Here is a 20,453-nt window from a genome sequence, read left to right as displayed (position 1 = left end):
GTGTAGGGAGTCCCGAATAGCCATAATGTAAATTTTATGAATGTGGATGCTGAACAAATTATGTAAGTATTCCAACATCACAAGCATGTATGACTTGGTAGTTAATTCTTTTCAGTGGCTGTCTTTTTATATGAATATGCTTTAATATTGTAAACAAACAAAGATAAAATAAACTTATTTTTATCATTATACGAAATTCTAAAATATACTTAAGCGTTAAGCATCTGTACTTATAGTACAGGTGAAAAGTTTGTTGGTTTTTTTGTTTGCTTATTCTCACGAACTGTGTCATTATGAAAAAAAAAAAAACATGCGTAAGTCGATTTATTTGCGAAAACATTAGAAGAATATAGGCGGGAGAAAAGAGAAGAGAAGAGAAGAGAAAAGAAAAGGAAACCGCGCGAAACAACTACTCATATAAGCAATAAATATATAATCACATGGAATCGACCGAAAATCGGTTACTATTTAAATATCGATTTAAAAAAAAAAATACCTATAAACAAATCATTTTTCGTTCAATTTAATATTACCTGTATCTTCAAGCCGGTATTAAGCTAGCAGCGTTGTTTTTTATCTTCGCTTGCTGTAGCTTTGGTTGACAACTAAAATGACTCAAGTGAAACGCTTATATGTAAATGCTAAGTCGAAGTATGTTAATCAGACAAATGTACTAAAATCGACTTTTATGTGTACATTTTTTTTTTTTGGTATTTGAATGCGCCTAAAGGCAAACGTTTACTCCCAAGGTCCATTGTCATCTAAAAAACTGTACCAAACAAATGTTCTTTAAACTATTTTATTCTAATTTACAATTGACACAATCCAAAACGATAAAAAATTTACAAGGGTATTTTCTTTGTACTAGCGAACTTCATAGCAACATTATAATATTTGTATCTCGTGCAAGACGCGTAAAAAATATTATGTAACAGGCGAATAAAGATAATTTATATTCTTAATAAATAAGCCTATGTAATGCTTTAAACGTCTTGCAAGCCTTCAGTATATAATGAGGGTGTTATTCGAAAACGGTGTTCTAACAAACCACTGATGACGTAATCCAAAACTATCAAAGATTAAAAATATTAAAGATGCAATCGACGTACTGTTGACATAAAAAACAATGAACTCCGTTTAAGTGATATGTGAAAATGTTAAATACGGATATTGTGACTGATTGATTTCATCAACTTTGCGTCAATTTAAATATTTAGGTATTTTACTATAACGCATAAGTAGTTAAGATAAAAAATACGCGTTTAACCCGACGAATACCTCGAGTTTATTTTTTTCAATATTTTCAAACGTGACCCGACGATCTGCCGGTCAGCAGATTGTCACGGCCGGAGCGAAAAATAAACAGTCTACGTGTTCAACGATTACTAATCTTTGACCTTCTTTAACTGCCGCGGTCATCTTAGTTGGTTCGCGGCTAACTCACATTCGCCACACACGCTTCGTGGTGATCAGACGTGGTCATTCTAATAGCACTATGAAAATTCTGGTTGCCTTCCTCGGGCTGGCTGCCCTGGCGGTGGCCACGCCAACCGTCTCGCCGAGCAAAGTCGTGTGCTACTACGATAGCAAGAGCTATGTCCGCGAATGTAAGTTATCCTCCATATAAACTATTGCGAATGTTTTTTTATTACTTATATATATTTTAATTATATTATTTAATGCTTTATAAAATTATACTTTCTTTTTGAATCGGTAGGAGTCCGTTCATTATGATTGATTGTATAAATTAATTATATTCATTGCTGGCGTTTATACATACAATTAGCGACTTTCTTAGTTTACATTCGAAACAGGTTCGGAAACTTCTAAAAGCTTTCCTCTATGAATAATTTAAAAGGGAACAATTGATTTAAAGCGATAAGATTCCATTTTAATACGAACGCTAAAGTATTAAGTGTAGCATTATTTTTTGTATTCCCAGAAGGTAGATAGGTAAACCAGCGTTGGGTATATCAATCGATATATACATTTTATTTTCATTTTAGCCATAATGCTATCAAACTGTTCACACATCTCAATTCAATCGATAATATTGTAGGTATTCCGTAAATTGATTAAACGTATGGGCCTTGCTTGATTATGATTCAAATCTATTTTTTTTACAACTGCGGTAAGAATTATTGTAATTATAAAATAAATAAATTATTATATTAATATAATTTTAAAATGAAATATAAATAAATAACGTCTAAGTAGTGATTCGAGAACAGACCAGGGTTATTGTTCGGCCTTTGGCTAAAGAGTCAAGGTTGATTAATTTAAAACACAAAATATACAACATATATTTATCAGAAACTAGTTTCTGTCAGCGCCTTCGTCCCTGTGTGTGTGTTTGTGGGGACGGGGTTGTGTCGGGTACCTACCCTATACCCTTTTGTGCATCCCTGACAATATGAAATATTTCAAGATAACCGCTTTATTAATTAAACAAACTAAGTTTCTATGTATAATATTAGGACATTAAAAATGTTATCCCGTTTTAATAAAATAAAATATCAATTAAACGTCGTTAAAATGAAGGCCAGAAAAACACAAGACGCCATCTTGTTTAAATTCGCGTACAAAATTATTTAATGTCAAATCACAATTTCAAATACTTGTAACATTTACGTTAACAATTTATTAGTCATCTTTGTTTAGAACCTTCGACGATATAAGGCGATTTATTATGTAACGAACTGCATGTTTATTATATAGATATACGCGGTCTTAATATAGCCTTGTAGCCTTGTGCGGTTAATAATAAGACTATAAAAAAATGATTACTAATCCAATCAACCTCTCAGATCTAATATTGTATAACAATAGCTGAACCCGTCTTCATTTGAGACAAAACTCTTCGTATTTACAGCTTTTGTACGGACTAAAATTATTTTAAACATATTATCTGCCTCGGCTTGGTCAGGTGCTGGCATAAAAAACCTCCCTTGGGGTTCAAGCTTGCTTCATACTAAGTTTAATCAAATTCGGTTCAGCGGCTTAGCCTTGAAATAGTGACGGACCGACATACAGAGTTACTTTCGCATTTATAATATTAGTATAGATTATATCACATTTGATTACAAGCTTTTATCAAAATACACCTTCGACATATTAATCGCATAATTTAAACTTCAAAATTGAATAACTCGCACACAAAGTATTGTCCTTTGTGTTAGTCCAAAGCGAATCGGAAAAAGTAGCCTACGCCTTTTTTTGAGGCTAAAGCCTATTGCATAACAAATTTAGTTAAAATACGTTAGGTTTAGGGATACGCCTACAGTGTTATATATACAGATACAGACAGACATACAGACAGACATACACAGCGTTACTTTCGTATTTATATCGATAATTTACTATTGAAAGGATTCGTATATTCTAGTCTATTCAATATGAGGAAATAAATATATAGAAGTTTTTTTTTTTTCGAAACTAAAAAAATACCTAGTTTTTTTTTTATCTATAATTAAAGTATTGAGGTAACTTTACCAGTACATATAGAATATCATTAACCTTTCTACTGCTGAACATCAATGCTCATCATGAGTATTGATGTTCTTGTCGTCTAAGGTTGGCAGGGCTAACATTATATTGTATGATTACTAATTAATTATGTTTAAATCCTGAATATGGTAATGGATGAAATAACTTATACTAGAAATTTAAAATAATATCAAGTAATAAAAAGTTTGAAAAAAAAACGTTTGATATAATTTGATATTTTAATGAAAACCCTATAAAATAGGTCATTCTCGATTGAGAAGTTGTTTTTGTTTTGAATAATACCAATATCGTTTTCCAATTCCATGTTTGTAAACGATAGCTATATTCAAAGCGATTACCGTAGCGAGACTAATTTAGCGAAATAGTTTATTTTCGTCTCGATTGATTTTTCTTACTTACGAGTATCATTTTTGAATATTTTATCTTATTTTTTGATAATTAGGATTTATTTTGGTTTGAGAATTAAAAAAGGGGATTTGGGGCTATTCAAAAAATGTATATATTTACTGATTATAAAGTCCAAGCAACCGAACCGTGTACACGATTACTTATTAAAATAAACAAATCGCGTAGGCGAAGGAAGACAAAGCTTTGCCACATTACAAGGACAATTATATCAAGATCTGATTTCATTGTTGTCAACTACGTATTTTCCTCTTTAGCATACGGTCATTGTATACTCGATCAGGGATGCCAAAAATGGATCAAGGCAAAGTTTGGCGATCCGTGATTCAATGAAATAAAATGAAAATAACACAATAGGTTTCCTTGATAAATATATTGAAATGAAAAAAAAAGTAATTATATTTCCATGAGTTATAATGAAAAATGAAGATAAAGAAAGAAATATTTTTATTTTAATGTGTGTGTCTCCAAAAAACTATATACATTCTTAAAATTGTTCAATCTAAGTTTTATAAGTTGTTTGGCTCATTTAATGTACTGTGTAATTTTGTGGACACCACATCATGCTCAATAATATTCAGCGAATCAGAGATTGTGCTAATATAAGTTTAATTGTTTAATACATAACATATCGCGATTATACAAAACGGCATGTCTACAAAGATTTTTTTGTCGTTCAATTCGTATTAAATCCTTAAATTTTGACAGCCCTACTCCGTTGGAACAAATGTAGCAATTACGTCATATATATCATAGTCTTGTTTACAGGATTTGACCTCTTATGATAAGCATAATTTCTAATTAGTAACAATGCTGAAGATAATTAAATTCATGACAATAACATGACCTTTATATCGTGTGTCAGTGAGCTGAGATAATACGAACTAGTGCTTCTAGAAGTATTTGGAAATTCGTATTTCGATAAATATTATCATAATTTATCTATATTTATTTAAGTGTCATGTTTAATATTAGGTTTATATAAATATGTATGTTTAAACGTAATGCGATTGTCATATTTCTATGATTATTTATAATTATAATTATATTATTAATAATATTGTTCAAAACAGTATAATAATAAACTACTTCATTTTATTACACTTAAAAGAACTCTTTTTTACTACGTTTATAATCAAAACTGGGAAGATTATTTGCTCAATGTTAATGCTTGCATCAAAAAGAAAAAAATAATTTACGACGGAGTTGTTACATAACCCGGCAACGTCTTGTTGTGTAAAAGAGAAAGTCTTAAAGCATAATAAATGCATAAATGAGGTACAATAATGTGCAGTATTTTTCTTAAGATGACGTATTCATACATACTATTTCCCTATAACACTTAAATTATGATTCTTCAAAAGGAGTATGTATATATAAATTTGTATTTCAGACTTTTATACTTAAAGCATTACAGTTAAAAAAATAGTTTGCTTAATTGCGTAATTTTTGATTTCGTATACGTATCACGTTGGTGATGTTTGTACAAAAAAAAAACAATTTATATTTAAGTCAAAGTGTGTTTTATGCTCGGTTTTATGCGTTCCAATTAATGTTGCTAGAATAGAACCTATTTATTATGACCTATTATTAAAGCATTTTATGTTTGTGAGTATCGTTAACATCACTATCATTATTGATTTATTGACTTCTTTTTGATTAAAAAAAATATTAATTTAAAGTCTACGTGCGCGATCTTTCGAGATAATAGATTTTACAAAATGGCATGTTCTAATACAGTAGTATTGTTCCTTAGTATTCATAGTTTGTTTCTTCAAATTGCCATAATATCCATTTTAGTTTGAAAAAAATCCAGCATGAAACAAAATCGACGACGGTTTCGTATCCTTATTATAATTGGTTATTAGTAAAGTAAATTTGCGCAATTTTCGGCCTTAAGCGGTGGGTAATCTTTCGTTGTGAGTAACTGTTTCATCATTCATACGATTTATGAAGTTATTGCTGGTATTTTAAGGGTTAGTTTGCTATATCACATCCCGTCATGGTTAAACGTTTTAAGTGGTTAATACGAAATAAACAATGCGACGTTTACGTGTGCTGTACACCTACGTTCATTTAAGAGTTTTCGTTTGAGTTTTACTCTTTTGTTTTCAAATATTGTATGAAATGTTTCAGAGAATTTATAATGCATACGGATTGCAAAGATTTTGATGCGGTTTTTTTGTGTTATACGAGGAAATGTCAGCATATCACTTGTTTCGTATTGTTAGCGAGATATGAAATGATTTCAACCTGACCCTCAAAATAAATGGTCAATAAATTGGTATTAATTTGAATATCATCGACATCGCTTATAAACATCGTAGGTTATTAGAATTGAATATCTGATATTCGGACAGACAGAATGAAAGGCTGCATTCATCGAATACCTCATTATATCCAAATATTCACTCACCTAAAATTAAGTAGGTATTAAATTTAACATAATTATAAATTTAAAAATTCGCAATAGTTCTCATTGAATCTGTTTAATATTGAAATAAAGTTGAGGGATGCATTTATCCAGCACAAGCTCGCATGCTGCCTCTGGACTTGGACCCAGCGCTATCGTTCTGCACCCACTTGGTCTACGGCTATGCTGGTATACAACCCGACACTTACAAAATGGTGTCGCTCAACGAGAACCTCGATATTGATCGCAACCATGCCAACTACAGAACTCTCACCAACTTCAAAACCAAATACCCCGGTCTCAAAGTTCTCCTGTCCGTTGGTGGAGATGCCGACACAGAAGAAGAACAGAAATACAACTTGCTGGTAAGTTATGTTTATCAATTAAAAATACTTTATGGAATTGATTAAAATATTTATTTTATTTTTTGAATACGGATCTAGTAAGCAATATTTTTGGGCATTATACTAAATTTTTTGGATTTAAAATAAAACAGATCAGATTATATTAAAAATAATAGCAAGATTTTCGAATTAGATTTTTAATTTTATGTACTTAAATAATGTGCTCAAAAATATATACACCTATTTATTGTCTCCGTCTGCCCAAATTTGTATTGTTTCATATCACACTATAGTTTATGAAATAGAGGAATTATCATATTGCTAAATAGGGAAAATAAAAAAGCAAAACCAGAAACGAATAAAATGTGTGAATTATATTTTTTTATAAGATCATCTTAATGTTCAAAGAAGTTGCTGAAGTCGAGAAGTATAGGTTTGAGTTAAATTTTCTGCGAACGGTGTTCTGAAAAAAGTACATTTCAAACGCTAATTGAATTGCAACGTGTTAAAGGTTAATGAAGCAGTCCTAATTAAAAGTCTTCTTGTAAAGGAACATGAGATAGTTCAGTTCTCAGTGAAAGTTTTTTAATTATACATATATATCTATTTGGAACATATATTTTGTTTGGCACAACTATGCAACGTTAAATTTTTTTGATCGCAGTTGGAGTCCCCAACAGCCCGTACAGCTTTCGTCAACTCTGGAGTACTTCTAGCTGAACAACATGGCTTCGATGGAATCGATTTGGCTTGGCAGTTCGCGAGGATCAAACCGAAAAAGATCCGCTCCACTTGGGGTAAGAGAAACAATTGCAATTAGCGCCTATTAACGATCTTATACGAACACATTATTAAAAATATAATTAGAGCATATATAATTTTGAATGCAGACTCTTTTCAAACCATATGAACTACAATTTTAGTTCTAAATATTTTGACATTTTATATTAAAAATATTAAATAAATAATAAAGCTATAACAATACGAAATTTCCACAGGATCGATCTGGCATGGTATCAAGAAGACTTTCGGTACCACTCTCGTTGATGAAAAGGAGGCTGAACACAGAGAAGGATTCACGGCACTGGTCAGAGAAATGAAAGCGGCTCTCAACCTCAAGCCAAACATGCAATTGTCTGTCACCGTCCTCCCTAACGTCAACGCTAGCAGTTAGTAAAATTAATAAAATTGTAATATATAATATCTATTAACAAAATCAAACTCTAAATCGAATACGAGAAGTTTAATATCTAATTATGAAAATTATGGGATATGGATGGAGTAGTTACTTAGTAAAAGATATGTGATGCGATGTTTTTTTGTAATTTTTTTTCCCTTTTCTAATATTTCTAAATTATCCATTTAGTTTACTACGACGTGCCAGCTATCATCAATTTGGTAGACATTGTGAACTTGAACGCTTTCGACTATTACACACCGTCGAGAAACCCTAAAGAGGCTGATTATACCGCACCTATCTACAAGCCCCAGAACCGCAATGAACTCCTCAACGTGGATTCTGCTGTGTCTTACTGGTAACTTTAATAACATACTAAAGGAATATAAGTAATATATACAAACAGTCCTAAATTTGTATAAAAATAAATTCAATGTCTTGAACATAAATCAAACCTAAGGTTATATGTAAAATTAAATATTTTGTACATCAAAAGCCGTTCGTAACTAAGAATCAAGCATCCAACATCCAACATATTTCATTTGTTTTCAGGCTCACTAGTGGTACTCCTAGTAATAAAATAGTTATAGGTGTCGCCACCTACGGCCGTACATGGAAAATGGACGGTGATAGCGAAATATCCGGAGTTCCCCCAATCCATGTCGATGGACCTGGCGAAGCAGGTATATCATTATAATTAAATTATATTACAATACACTTACAACACAAGTTTTAAAGCGGAAATGCTTCAAATTTTTTAAGGTGTCATAATATTATTATTTACACTCGTTTTATTTAATAAATTTTGTAATTTAAATATGAACGATCAAGGATGATCCATTTTTTTTATTTCAAAGTAGTTGCAAGCGATATTTACTTCAATTTAAAACTTATGTCAAATGCGATAATCTTACAGCAGATATTAAATTTATAATTGTTTGCCTTTTTGTCACTTAAAAATATTATGAAATATGAATTTTGCCGTTGCTTTAGGACCCTACACTAAGACAGAGGGTTTGTTGAGCTACCCTGAAATCTGCGCAAAGCTGATCAACCCTAACCATCAAAAGGGTATGCGTCCTCATTTAAGGAAGGTCACCGACCCCAGCAAGCGTTTCGGTAAGTTCTTAACAAGCCACAGAGCTTGTCAAATTTACTTTCATTTTGGTTGTGTATAACTTGAGCAGTTGCTTGCTGTAAATTCATGGGTATTAGCTGCTAAATTTAACTTTTCAGACAAGGGCTTAACGAAGGACGGAGATTTTTTTGGTTGGTACACCATAAGTGCTTATAGCTTTGTCAAGTTGCGTCTCCGCTAAGAGAATTTTGGCAACTTTTGTGTTGCCAATACGAGTTTGCGGCAAAATTATCTTATAATGTCAACCAAAATTAATACATTTTTGTTTAATCGTTGGTGACTTGAACAACTGAAGAATTGCAAATAGATGCAAAAACAGAAATTGCCATCTTTTTCAGTGGAAACGCACCGCGTTATATGGTGTTGGTAATTGTAACTAATGGTGACTGGTTTTGTGATTGAGTCTGAGCTAAATAGGATTTAGAGTCGTCTAAATATAACTGGTGTTGATCAGTAGTCATAAGGCCGTATGGGCATACTCGTTACAATGCTTCTTAATGCCTTTTAATTATATTCATTTTTTTAAACAAAAATAATTGATTATTTTTGTTTAAAAAAATGAATCAACATCAAAATATAATTATAGAGATAAAATTAAAACCCTTTAACAATTACGTAAACTAAAGTTGGTAGTTTCGTACTGGTATGCGCTTTTGAACGTTATTTTGCTGTAAAACAGTACATTTGAAAGATATAGTTACCAGCACTGTTCGAATTTACATCACGCACTATTTCTGCACGAGTTGTTTCGGAAAAATGGGAGCTGACCTAACGTTGATATATTGTACAGGAACATACGCTTTCCGTCTTCCCGACGACAACAGTGAGGGAGGTTTGTGGGTCAGCTATGAGGATCCTGATACAGCTGGACAAAAGGCAACTTATGCCAAGTAAGTAAAATAATACTAATGTAAAAAATAGGTCTCAAATTATTGACTTGAATTGAATTATTTATTACCATCAATGAACATCGATGAAATGTCTGAATGAATTAATACTTTTCAATTATTATTCAAAATGCGTTATGCATTTTAGTCTTTTTTTAATCTAGTACTTAATAATACAAAAAATTACTTGTAATTTTTTTCCAATTTTTATAAAAATAAAGATGATTACTCGATTTTAAAATATTTGTGGTCAAATGTGAAGAAATATTACAATTATCATTTTCGACACGCTTAAATTTTTATTTTTTTCAATTAACTTAAAATGATTGATTATTTGTTAAAGGTCCAAGAACCTTGGAGGAGTTTCCATCGTCGACCTCAGCATGGACGATTTCCGTGGTCTCTGCTCGGGCGACAAGTACCCCATTCTTCGTGCAGCCAAATACCGCCTTTAAAAAAATATAGAAAATAAATATATCAAAAATGGCGTACAAAGTAAATGATATTCAATTCGAAGTGGGCAAGTTTATTGGTTAACCACCTTATATTAAGTATCAAAATAGTCCATATCCTTATAATTTAAAACACTGATTAAAACTGCTTGCTTTGAAATTTGGACTTTATTTGTATTCGAAACCAGAAAAAAATACGAAAATCCAACAATAGTTATATTGAAGTTATAATAGAATAAGAAAATAAAAAAAAAATAACATCGAACATTATAATATTTTTATGAACCGACTGTTTGTGTATCCGCAATATGTAGGATTTCTAATAATAATATTTTTTTATGAACTTACTTTTATATTAAGAGATTCGAATAATTAACATCAAGAGAATGCATGTTTTATTGCACAATGATAATAAAGTAGTTTGACAATAAACTGTGTTTTTATTTAACTACTAGCTGAATTTGCGTTTTTACCCGCGTAACATTTATACAACTACAAACATATATTCCCCCCCATTGCAATCCCTCGAGGGGGGAATTAAATAGCCTATGTCATTCCTCGGGGCGCAAACTATCTCCACAGCAAACTTCATTTAAATCGAAATAAAACTAGTTTTTAACGGATTTAATCGCGACATAAACATCCCGACGTTTCGAGCACTTTGCAGTGTTCGTGGGATCACTTGGGATTGGGATGTTAAAATAATTAATATACGCGATTAAATCCGTTAAAAACTAGTTTTATTTCAATGTGTAATAATCGCGAAAATCTAAGACAACTTCATTTAAATCGGTTCAGATAATAGACAATTACTTTCGCTTTTATAGTATTAGTAGGGATATACTAAATGCTATGTGGAGATATACTTGTTAAGTATCCTGAGGTTTAATTACACCTATACTCTATTCCAACCATAAGAGGAAAAAAGCCCAAATAAACAACATTTGACGGCAAATTGACGCGATATCATTGGTCGAGAGCTTGATTAATCTATGATATTCACTATGGATTTGCGAGAAAGTGGGATTTTATGCGTCGGCGAAACTGTTATCGGAATAAGTAGTTAAGTGTAATAGTGTTGTATTATAAATAAAGATATATTAGTCATAAACTCTTAGTAGTGCACAATATAGCTGAGTTATTAACAAATCGCATGAAATACGTAAATCTAAGGTTTGTTTATCTTCTTTCCTACTTCCATTGGAATAAGCTATAGTTGTAAAGAACTAATTTTCAGAATTATAGGACTAATAAGGACATAGGTTTGTTTCACGGAAATCTTCCGTGTTGGGTGTGAAAACGGGAATGGAAGTTTGTACGGGGAAACAAGTATTTCTTAAGCAAGGAATATAAGTCTCATTACAATATAACTTTTCGGTTAATTAGAAGATATAAGGTAAAGGATGTATGATAAAATGTTGGTGGTAGTTGTTAGCAATAAAGTTCATAATTTCGCGCGAGTAGAGCCGAGGGTTCATTTCGTTTTCGAATAAGTTAACCATTGTGATACAGATTTATCTTAACATTTTATCTAATCACCAAAAGGATGGCAATTAACAAGCAATTAATTCAATCAAATTTACCATACAAAGATGCAATCCTTCGTAAATAATCTTGTATTCATTTTATAGTGACCATATTAATGAATACTTTACCAGACTGTATGTTTGTTGAATAAATATATAAAGGTTGTTACCATTCATCAATATTATTTTTCATAAAAGCCGAACCTGAGATACTTTGAGATATTTCAAAGCATCAATTTAATACTGCTATTAATATATAAAATTTTATATAAAAGTTGATGGAAGGTATTTTAATCATATACAATTTGCTAATATATTTACATATAACGCTGCATGAAAGAAAATCACTCGACAAAAACGAAGGATCGTGATTTTTTTTTAATAAATATTAAAATTAATTATTAAATCCTTTACGGAATATATTCAGATATTATTGCCGTTTTTACCGCTTATTATGGTATGTCAGTGTCAAATTGTTGTCAAGAATAAAACAATTAAAACATTCATTATGCTTTTTAGTCCAATATTAAAATTGGGATATTTTAAGCAATATCTTAAGCAACCTTTAGTATTAACATATACCAAAATATGTCCACCAATATCCACCACCAAACCAGTTTGTCCAGGTTCTTCAGGCAACCCTCCTTCAGGTACTCCGTCATTAGGATTAAAACGAGCAGTTAAACCTGGTAAAGTACGAATGGGCTTCATACCAGACGAATGGTTCCTGTTCTTCTATTCGAAAACCGGCGTAACTGGACCGTATGTGTTTGGATTAGTTCTAACGAACTATTTATTTAGCAAAGAAATTTTTGTTATGGAACATGAGTATTACGTCGGTTTGTCTATATTTCCTATGCTGTACTACGCTTCAACGAGATTTGGTCCAGACTTGGGCCGTAGCCTCGACAAGAGTATCGATGAATATGTCGAAACACTAGAAAAGGCGAGGAGGGACGAGGCATGTGTCTATGAAAATGCAATCAAAGACGCAAAAGATGCTCAATGGCGAGCAGAAGGACAAAAATTACTCATGGATGCAAAGAAAGAAAATATAGCAATGCAATTAGAAGCGATATACCGAGAAAGATTTATGCAAGTATTTCGTGCCGTTAAGGGTCGCCTAGACTATCAAGTCAAGCTTCAACGTTCAATGAATAGAATACATCAAAAATGGATGATAAATTGGATACTTCAAAATGTTAAGAAATCTATAACTCCTGATTTCGAAAAAGCAGTTCTACATAAAGCAATACAAGATATAGCTGCTATCAGCAGCAAAACATAATAAATGATGAGCAATAGAATTTTTATTTTAAAGCTAATATTGAGGGATATAAAAGGTTTTTTTAAATCTTACATTGTTGCAATTGTTGCCGAAGTGCTTATGTTAATTGAATATACAAATATTTCGTTTACTACCAAGTGTTGTAAATCCGAGCTACAAATAATGTTTGAAAAAGTTAACTCATCCAATTAATTCAAATTTCAAAGTCAAAGAATTAAATGGAAATACCATATAATAATAAAAGTTACGGTCGTAGAAATTAAATAGATCGCCGTTTTATTGATACTAAAAATTAGTGTTGTTTGACTGAGCGATAAAATCGAATTAATATGCTTCAGTGGTATCAAATATACATATTTTTAATTTTTTGTTTTAATATAAAATATGTTAGTCTTGAAGAGTATACACATATTCCAACTACAGAAGGTAAATTGGTCACCAATACTATATTATATTAAATGTAGCTTACAGCTTTTTACGCGAATGGATAGAGTAAGGAATGAGTAGAGTAGAATAAGAGGAAGTTTGAAAGTGGCACCGTAACCGAGAAGCTATCTGGAAACTGGCTGTCATGGTATGGGCATGTTATGCGAAGGAATGAGGACCATGTTGTAAAAAAGGTTTTGAGAATGAATATGGATGGTTATAGAGGCAGGGGACGACCAAAGAAACGATGGATGGATTGTGTGAAAAACGATATGGTTAGAATGAATGTTAGTTGTGAGATGACGTCAGAGAAGTGTGGTGGACGAAAACATGCTGCAACCCCAAGTAAATTTGGGATAAGGGCAGGAGGATGATGAGCTTACAGCTTTGTTTCATGGTTAGATTCTCACTTTCTAGATAATAGGCCTCCAAAAATAATGGCATTATCAAAAACGTAAGCCATGCTTATATATTGTAAATACGGTGTGAAATAATGTCTCTATTCTTTCTATTCGGGCTTGGGATCGCTTTTAGGGTTCCGTACCCAAAGGTTAAAACGGGACCTTATTACTAAGACTCCGCTGTCTGTCCGTATAGCATACATAGCTAGACAGTTGAAAATTTCTATTAATTACAGCTATTGATTTTACAAGTATAAATCCGGCTGTTGCCTGTAAATTTCAACCAAACGGATATGACTGCAATGGAAGTAATCGATACTTACCAAAGTAAGTTTAATCTTTTGTATCTAATGATCTTAACATAAAAAATATGAAGTAAGCGTAGGTTGTATAATATTATTTCTTTAAAATGGTATACCAAAATTTGATTGTATAAAAATATATCAGATGGCAAGGGTACCCTTTAATGATCAACTATGATTTGAGATTTATTCCGTGCTATTGTATACGGGTTTTTTATTTAGCTAACAAATACTCTCTTAAATGATTCCTCCGAGATAATGAAATAATGCTTACAGTAAACTAAATCGGAGTCATTGCAATTACAAATTTATAAGAAATACAAGGATTTATTTTTATTGTTCTGATACGAAGTCGCATTGGATTGGCATATTTTACGCAAGCGCTTTTCATCTTAGGCTGCAACAGTACTACCGCTATAGTTTTTAATATCCATAGCATCGAACTTTTTATAAATTGTTGACAGATTTGAAATATGTTTTCCCATAGATTCTACTATGATCTGAAGATGGAGGATTGCAAAACGGCTTTTGTCGGCAGTTGCCCGCACAATTTGAACACGTTCAAGACTTTGTCAGAGTGTCATCATACATGTCGAGGTATATTTTATGACGAATATATTAACATTAACTTTTAAGAATAGAGGGGAAAAAAAATTAAAATTTATTAAAAAATAATTTAATTTTAAGAAGAAAGGCTTATGAGCCTAAAATTTCAATCAGTATATAATAACCATTTGTGATTGATGAAGAAAAATATTGTTAAGTAAGGATCATACACTAACCCGCTCGAAAGCAGCGTAGGAGGCTCCAGACCATCCTTTCAAGGACAGGATTTCTTTACTTTCGCCATTACGTTCAGATAACCGTTACAGGCCTAAGACAATTCAATTTATGACGTTCAATTTAATGCATTGTATACACTATATCATAAATTTGTGTGTTTAAGAAATATTTATATGATGTTTTTCTTCAAGCTAGTTTATCTATGGGTTGGATTTAATACTACATGTCGCTCGCGGCTCGCGTTTGGCGAGTTGGTCGTTAGGTGTTAGGCAATAAAAAAGCCTGAGTTTTTCCTTGGAGTTCGAGCTAGCATCATGCCAAATTTCATTGAATTCGGTTCAGAGCAACAGATAGACAGACAGACTGACAGACAGAGTTACTGTAATATTTATAATATTAGTATGGATACAAACTTTACAATATCAATTTTTGTTTATAATCCCGTTTATCTTTATACAGATGTTGGATTGCATCGAATACCAGCATCGCTGTCACCAAGAATTTTTTGTAGATTACAATACGATTTTGGAAACTGTAATGGATATCATCAAAAGTGAGTCATTTTCTCTTTAGTTACATTTATATAAAAATATTAAGTAAAAAAAAAAAACATAAACAAGCAGACAATTGTACAAATTCAATAATATAAAAAGGTGAAGGTTAAGGTGAAGCTGGCATGGCCCAGCGGATAGAAGAAATAATGAAAGTGACAATCGGTATCAAATTATGGCCTGCAATATGTATGTGTACGTAGGTACACATACATATTGCAGAACGTTAGTAGACGTTCTGTGGAACGAAGTGGTGAACTAGGCTTCAAACCTTCATTAGAGAAGAGTCTTACTTCATTACCAGGCTGTTACTAAAAAGGTTCAAAGGCGCTAAAACCAATTCAAGAAATAGCGAAATAAGTAATAGTAAGTAAATATGCCACAAGATAGGTCCGTACGTGGGACCACGTGGGACGTACGTGGAGGCAAAATGTTGTGGAACCTTGTATAGGACCGCCTGGGAGGCAATCACCTCTTCATTACTCTTTTTCATCACTCCTTTAATATATCGACAAATAGTAATATTTCGTATTATTATGTCTCAGTTTGAGTTATGCGTAGGCCAATTAAATTACAGGTACGAAGGACGTTATAACTTCGTTCCTGTGGTTTGTGGAGAATTGAAAGTTTAAATTTAGTTTGTATTTCTTACAGTGCCTTTATCTCAGGGGAAATCTATCCACTTATTATCGAGTGACCTTTTACTTATTTATCGTTTACTGCCTGTCTCTTTGATCTAGTAACTAAAGTAAGCTTATAAGACCACAGAACTCGAGGTCTTGGGTTCAAGTCCAGGGTCGGGCCTATCAAAAGTTATCAGGGTTTTTCTATTGAAAAATTCTTAGTAGTAGCTCGGAATCTGGAAGTTGGAAGTGTTTGGAAAGCACTACCGTGCTTCGGAAAGCAAGTAAATTTGAATCATTATATATTTTCCCATTGGATTATTATGAAAGTGAAGAAATAGAAAGAGCACCTGCCACGTGCACTATTACATTTCATACGTAGTGGATTAGTCCCCCTTGAGAATAACCGCCGTAGCCTAAATCGTTCAAAATACATCAAAATCACCACTAACGGCCTGCCTAGGATAAATTAAAACCGACTGCCATGATATGACTACAAGACTCAAAAGACCTTTTTGAAAATCGCGTGTATCTACACGATATTTTTAAAGCATTATAATATATTCATATATTATTAAGGGCCTATCTAAAGAATAAGAGCAATTATTCTAACATCCATTATTTATTTAGTTCAGTAAAAATAGCTTTGGTCAGCGTTTCGGAAATTGGTTATAAAAGATGCAATTAGAGTTTTAACACTGTCTACCAGAAAGGATGACGTGTTGTCTCTCGATAATTACTTAGAAGTTCTCTGTTATCTGTTCCGTGTGAACTCACACAATGTTTGCTCATTCGCATATATTAAAGACGAATCGTGATATTGACCTTAAGCCATCTACGTCCAACATAGGATAGTACAGTTAAATCACTATTGGATTTAATTAAATGTATTCAACACCTAATAATAAATAATGCTATAACAATAATAAACCGTAATAAAATTTTGTATGGCTAACTATAATCTATTATTATTGTTAGCAATAAACCAGTTCATAATATTTGCTAAAGGAATTTTATAAGGCGTCTGTTTATAGACAGTAATGAAGCCACGGCTTATTTAGTTTCATATAAAATAAAGCTCCCGACGATCGTGCTATTAATAGTACATTCAAGGAAAAGGTTTTTTTTTTTTAATTTTATTAAATGTATTTTTATAAATATATATCTTTTATACAGTTATCGTAGCCAAGTTACGTGTTCTCAAGCTAGTTGCACTTTCCGACTGCGTTCGGAAGTTGACTAATACATCCATTGATGAACACATTCAAACAAACTCTTCAGGATTCATATAATTGATAAGTAAATTTGTAATACAAAAAGATATAAAATCCAAATTGTTATTCCGGTTATATATGAATGAAAAATAGTGTTTTTTTATGATATCGGTAGGCGGACGAGCAAATAGGTCACCTGATGGTAAGTGGTCACTACCGCCCATAGACAATGGCGCGGTAAGAAATAAGAAATGGTTTTCCTTACATCATAAATGCGCCACCAACCTCAGAACTAGATGTTATTTCCCTTGTGATTGTAGTTACACTGGCTCACTCACCCTTCAAACCGGAACACAACAATACCGAGTACTGCTGTTTGTCGCTAGAATATCTGATGAGTCGGTGGTACCTACCAGACGGGCTTGCACAAAGCCCTACCACCAAGTAAAAAGTTAAACGTATGTTTTAAACGTTCATTTAACATTGGATATAATAAGATAATTTTTAAAGTTGAAGTGCGACTGTTAGCTGGAAGTTTATTTTAAATATATACTATGAAGGCAAATGGTAAATGGATCACCTGTTCTTTTGGTCGCAGACACTTTATTGTTGGTTAGAAAAATCAGTCTATTATTTGACGAACATTATTTTAATATAGCTACAGATTTTCCGAATAGCATCACAGACGAGGTCATAGACACTAGAATTATTTGATATATGAGTATATAAACCACTTCTTAAACCGACGTCTACGGGATGTAAGATGTTATGTTCATTGAGCCTGTAATTGCGCTTGTACTATAATTACACGGTAGTTACACGTTAACCATCAATACTTTGTATCGCTGTTTTCCAGTTAAACGAGTGAGTGAGCCAGTGTAATTTCAGATACAAGGAAATATCATTTTAGATCCCATGGTTGATGTCGCATTCACGGTATAAGTAAAGGTTTACAGCTACTTTTATGCTAATATCTATAGGTCTAATGGACTTTTAATTTATATGCCCTATAAGCCTATTTGATATACTGCGCAATTGAAATAAGCAAAAAAAATTCTTATTTAACTCAAAATAATTTGTCGAGCACATTAGCTTTTATTGAATTTCCTATATTAATAAGTATAGTCAAATATTTTAGATTTAATTCAATTATATTTTGGGTGTACTTTTAATTTTTTTAATTTTCTTTTACATATTCTCCTTATTGTACCACTTGTTCTCCGAATATAAAGGTGAAATTATCTCATATTTTTATACTCAAAAGTACAGCTAAAATGCTGACTTGAGAGCTCAGTGGTAAATTTACTTTGATATCAATCAAAGATTATGGATCCAAGTCCAAGCAAGTACTTTTGACATTACACGAGCGAATTTTGTCACACGTGAATTAAACAAACCGCATTGTAGATGTACTGTACACGGTGTTATTGCGGCCGCTGGACTTTGTTCAAGCCCGCCTGGGTAGGTGTACTAAGCAGTCATCATATATTCTATCGCTAAATACGAAGGCATAGTATTTAAATATAATTAGTATCCAAACACGTTCTACAATATTCGTAAATGTTTGTTTCTCTCATCGTCGGTATATTGTATTACTATACTTAATACGAAGCTTCTGCCATAAACTTGTAAGAACAAACTTGGGAGATCTGTCGAATAAACATTTTTTTCAGATGGTACTATGACGTCACTGCTCGCCAATGCAAAGGTTTCTCGTATAGCGGCTGCGGCGGCAACATGAATAGATTTCCAACACAGCAAATATGCTCTACAGCGTGCATGCCAATGGGCCTGTGAAGTTTTGAATTAAATGCTCACGAAACTGGAATCGAATATTATTTAATAGTACCCGTTTAATATTTATACGATTAAAGTTTTGAACTTTGCTAATATATAATACAAGGAGTTGCAAGTATTCTTCCATTTTTTTTCAGTTGGATAACCAACAGTAGATACATTACCACATGAAAAATCAATATTACGCTTCAAAATTATCTTGGCAAATGGTCTACTATCTACAGGTAGTCTCACCATGTACTATCACACAATATGTATTAACGAAACAATAAACGTTAATCAATCACAAATGCATGTGTAAATCATAATAGATATTTCAAATTTGAAAGAGATTTGGTTGTAGCATTAACTACTAAAAATATAAATTAAACATAATCAATGATTAGGGATGATAATTATAATATATTTTTTAACTATAACATAAAAAATATCAGTTAATATATATACAATGAAGACAATTTTACGCGTGAAAAAATAAATGTACACGAAGAGAATACGTACAATTTCAAGGTTGAATGTTGCGTTTCATATATTTTGGGTTAAAATTTCGTCGACCCTTGTTATTACTTTAGATTTATATTAAGCATATGGTGCTCGGCGGTTAGGAAGAACACCGCGCGGAAACCTCCATGTGCACATATAATCCAACCCGCATGGAACAGAGCGGTTAAATAAACTCCAGGCCTTCTCCCCATAAGGAGACGCGGGATAGTCCAGTGGTGAAATATTTGCAGACTCTTACATTACTTACTGTTATGTAATCAATGTTTGCTGGAACCAAGTGACCAAAGTACTTCTTAATTTTTGTGTCACACTTCAATTGCTTAGAATATATAATACGTCAGCCTTTTTAGTGACTTAGGTATATATTTAGCACATGGTGAAGTGCTCGTTCAGTGGGTGTTATTTTAGTAATAATTTATCCTTAAATGAGATATTGTTACATCATCCTGTCTAGATCAACACCCGAGCCTCGATAGTTGTTGACCTTGCGCCTTGCCTTTGGCTGAGGCAAGAGATCATAACGCTCTTAACATAAAAAAGCTTCTCAGTGAGTATCATCTAATTTAATTTCGCTTTTAAATAATATCTTCTTGAATATTACCACAACAAAGATCGGTAATTTCCCTTTCTATGTCTAAGTATATACATATGACTGTATAGTCTGTATGTCTATATGGATAGTCAAGATGACTATAGACCTTAATATATAAGTTTT

At 32.3% G+C, this 20,453-nt stretch overlaps 3 protein-coding genes across 3 annotated transcripts; all 3 read left to right on the top strand.

Moving 5' to 3' along the window:
* Positions 1-1,435: 1,435 nt before the first annotated feature.
* LOC125076213 (chitinase-like protein EN03) lies at positions 1,436-10,349 on the top strand. The gene is made up of 9 exons (XM_047688273.1): positions 1,436-1,607; positions 6,440-6,690; positions 7,334-7,466; positions 7,668-7,838; positions 8,036-8,204; positions 8,399-8,529; positions 8,840-8,965; positions 9,775-9,874; positions 10,215-10,349. Exons 1-9 carry the CDS (start codon positions 1,496-1,498, stop codon positions 10,324-10,326), a joined length of 1,305 nt encoding a protein of 434 aa, XP_047544229.1. The 5' UTR covers positions 1,436-1,495; the 3' UTR covers positions 10,327-10,349.
* A 2,008-nt stretch (positions 10,350-12,357) lies between these two features.
* LOC125076298 (ATP synthase subunit b, mitochondrial-like) lies at positions 12,358-13,270 on the top strand. Its single transcript, XM_047688395.1, has one exon. It carries the CDS (start codon positions 12,358-12,360, stop codon positions 13,135-13,137), a length of 780 nt encoding a protein of 259 aa, XP_047544351.1. The 3' UTR covers positions 13,138-13,270.
* Positions 13,271-13,466: 196 nt separating this feature from the next.
* Positions 13,467-19,234, top strand: LOC125076297 (kunitz-type serine protease inhibitor bitisilin-3-like). Its single transcript, XM_047688394.1, has 5 exons — positions 13,467-13,563; positions 14,201-14,291; positions 14,754-14,863; positions 15,509-15,602; positions 19,111-19,234. Exons 1-5 carry the CDS (start codon positions 13,467-13,469, stop codon positions 19,232-19,234), a joined length of 516 nt encoding a protein of 171 aa, XP_047544350.1.
* Positions 19,235-20,453: the final 1,219 nt, after the last annotated feature.

Source organism: Vanessa atalanta, chromosome Z (assembly GCF_905147765.1).
Source record: "Vanessa atalanta chromosome Z, ilVanAtal1.2, whole genome shotgun sequence".
NCBI classification, from domain to species: domain Eukaryota; kingdom Metazoa; phylum Arthropoda; class Insecta; order Lepidoptera; family Nymphalidae; genus Vanessa; species Vanessa atalanta.
The sequence above is the reverse complement of the archived record's forward strand: the minus strand, read 5'-3'. Positions and strand labels throughout refer to the sequence as shown.

Excerpts from the sequence above, each read along its gene's own strand:
- LOC125076298 (XM_047688395.1), top strand. The coding sequence starts at position 12,358 with ATGCTTTTTAGTCCAATATTAAAATTGGGATATTTTAAGCAATATCTT.
- LOC125076213 (XM_047688273.1), top strand. The coding sequence starts at position 1,496 with ATGAAAATTCTGGTTGCCTTCCTCGGGCTGGCTGCCCTGGCGGTGGCC. Across the intron at positions 7,839-8,035 it reads CCCTAACGTCAACGCTAGCA|TTTACTACGACGTGCCAGCT; the intron begins GTTAGTAAAATT and ends TTATCCATTTAG. Across the intron at positions 9,875-10,214 it reads CAAAAGGCAACTTATGCCAA|GTCCAAGAACCTTGGAGGAG; the intron begins GTAAGTAAAATA and ends TATTTGTTAAAG.
- LOC125076297 (XM_047688394.1), top strand. The coding sequence starts at position 13,467 with ATGCTTCAGTGGTATCAAATATACATATTTTTAATTTTTTGTTTTAAT. Across the intron at positions 14,292-14,753 it reads AGTAATCGATACTTACCAAA|ATTCTACTATGATCTGAAGA; the intron begins GTAAGTTTAATC and ends GTTTTCCCATAG. Across the intron at positions 14,864-15,508 it reads GTGTCATCATACATGTCGAG|ATGTTGGATTGCATCGAATA; the intron begins GTATATTTTATG and ends ATCTTTATACAG.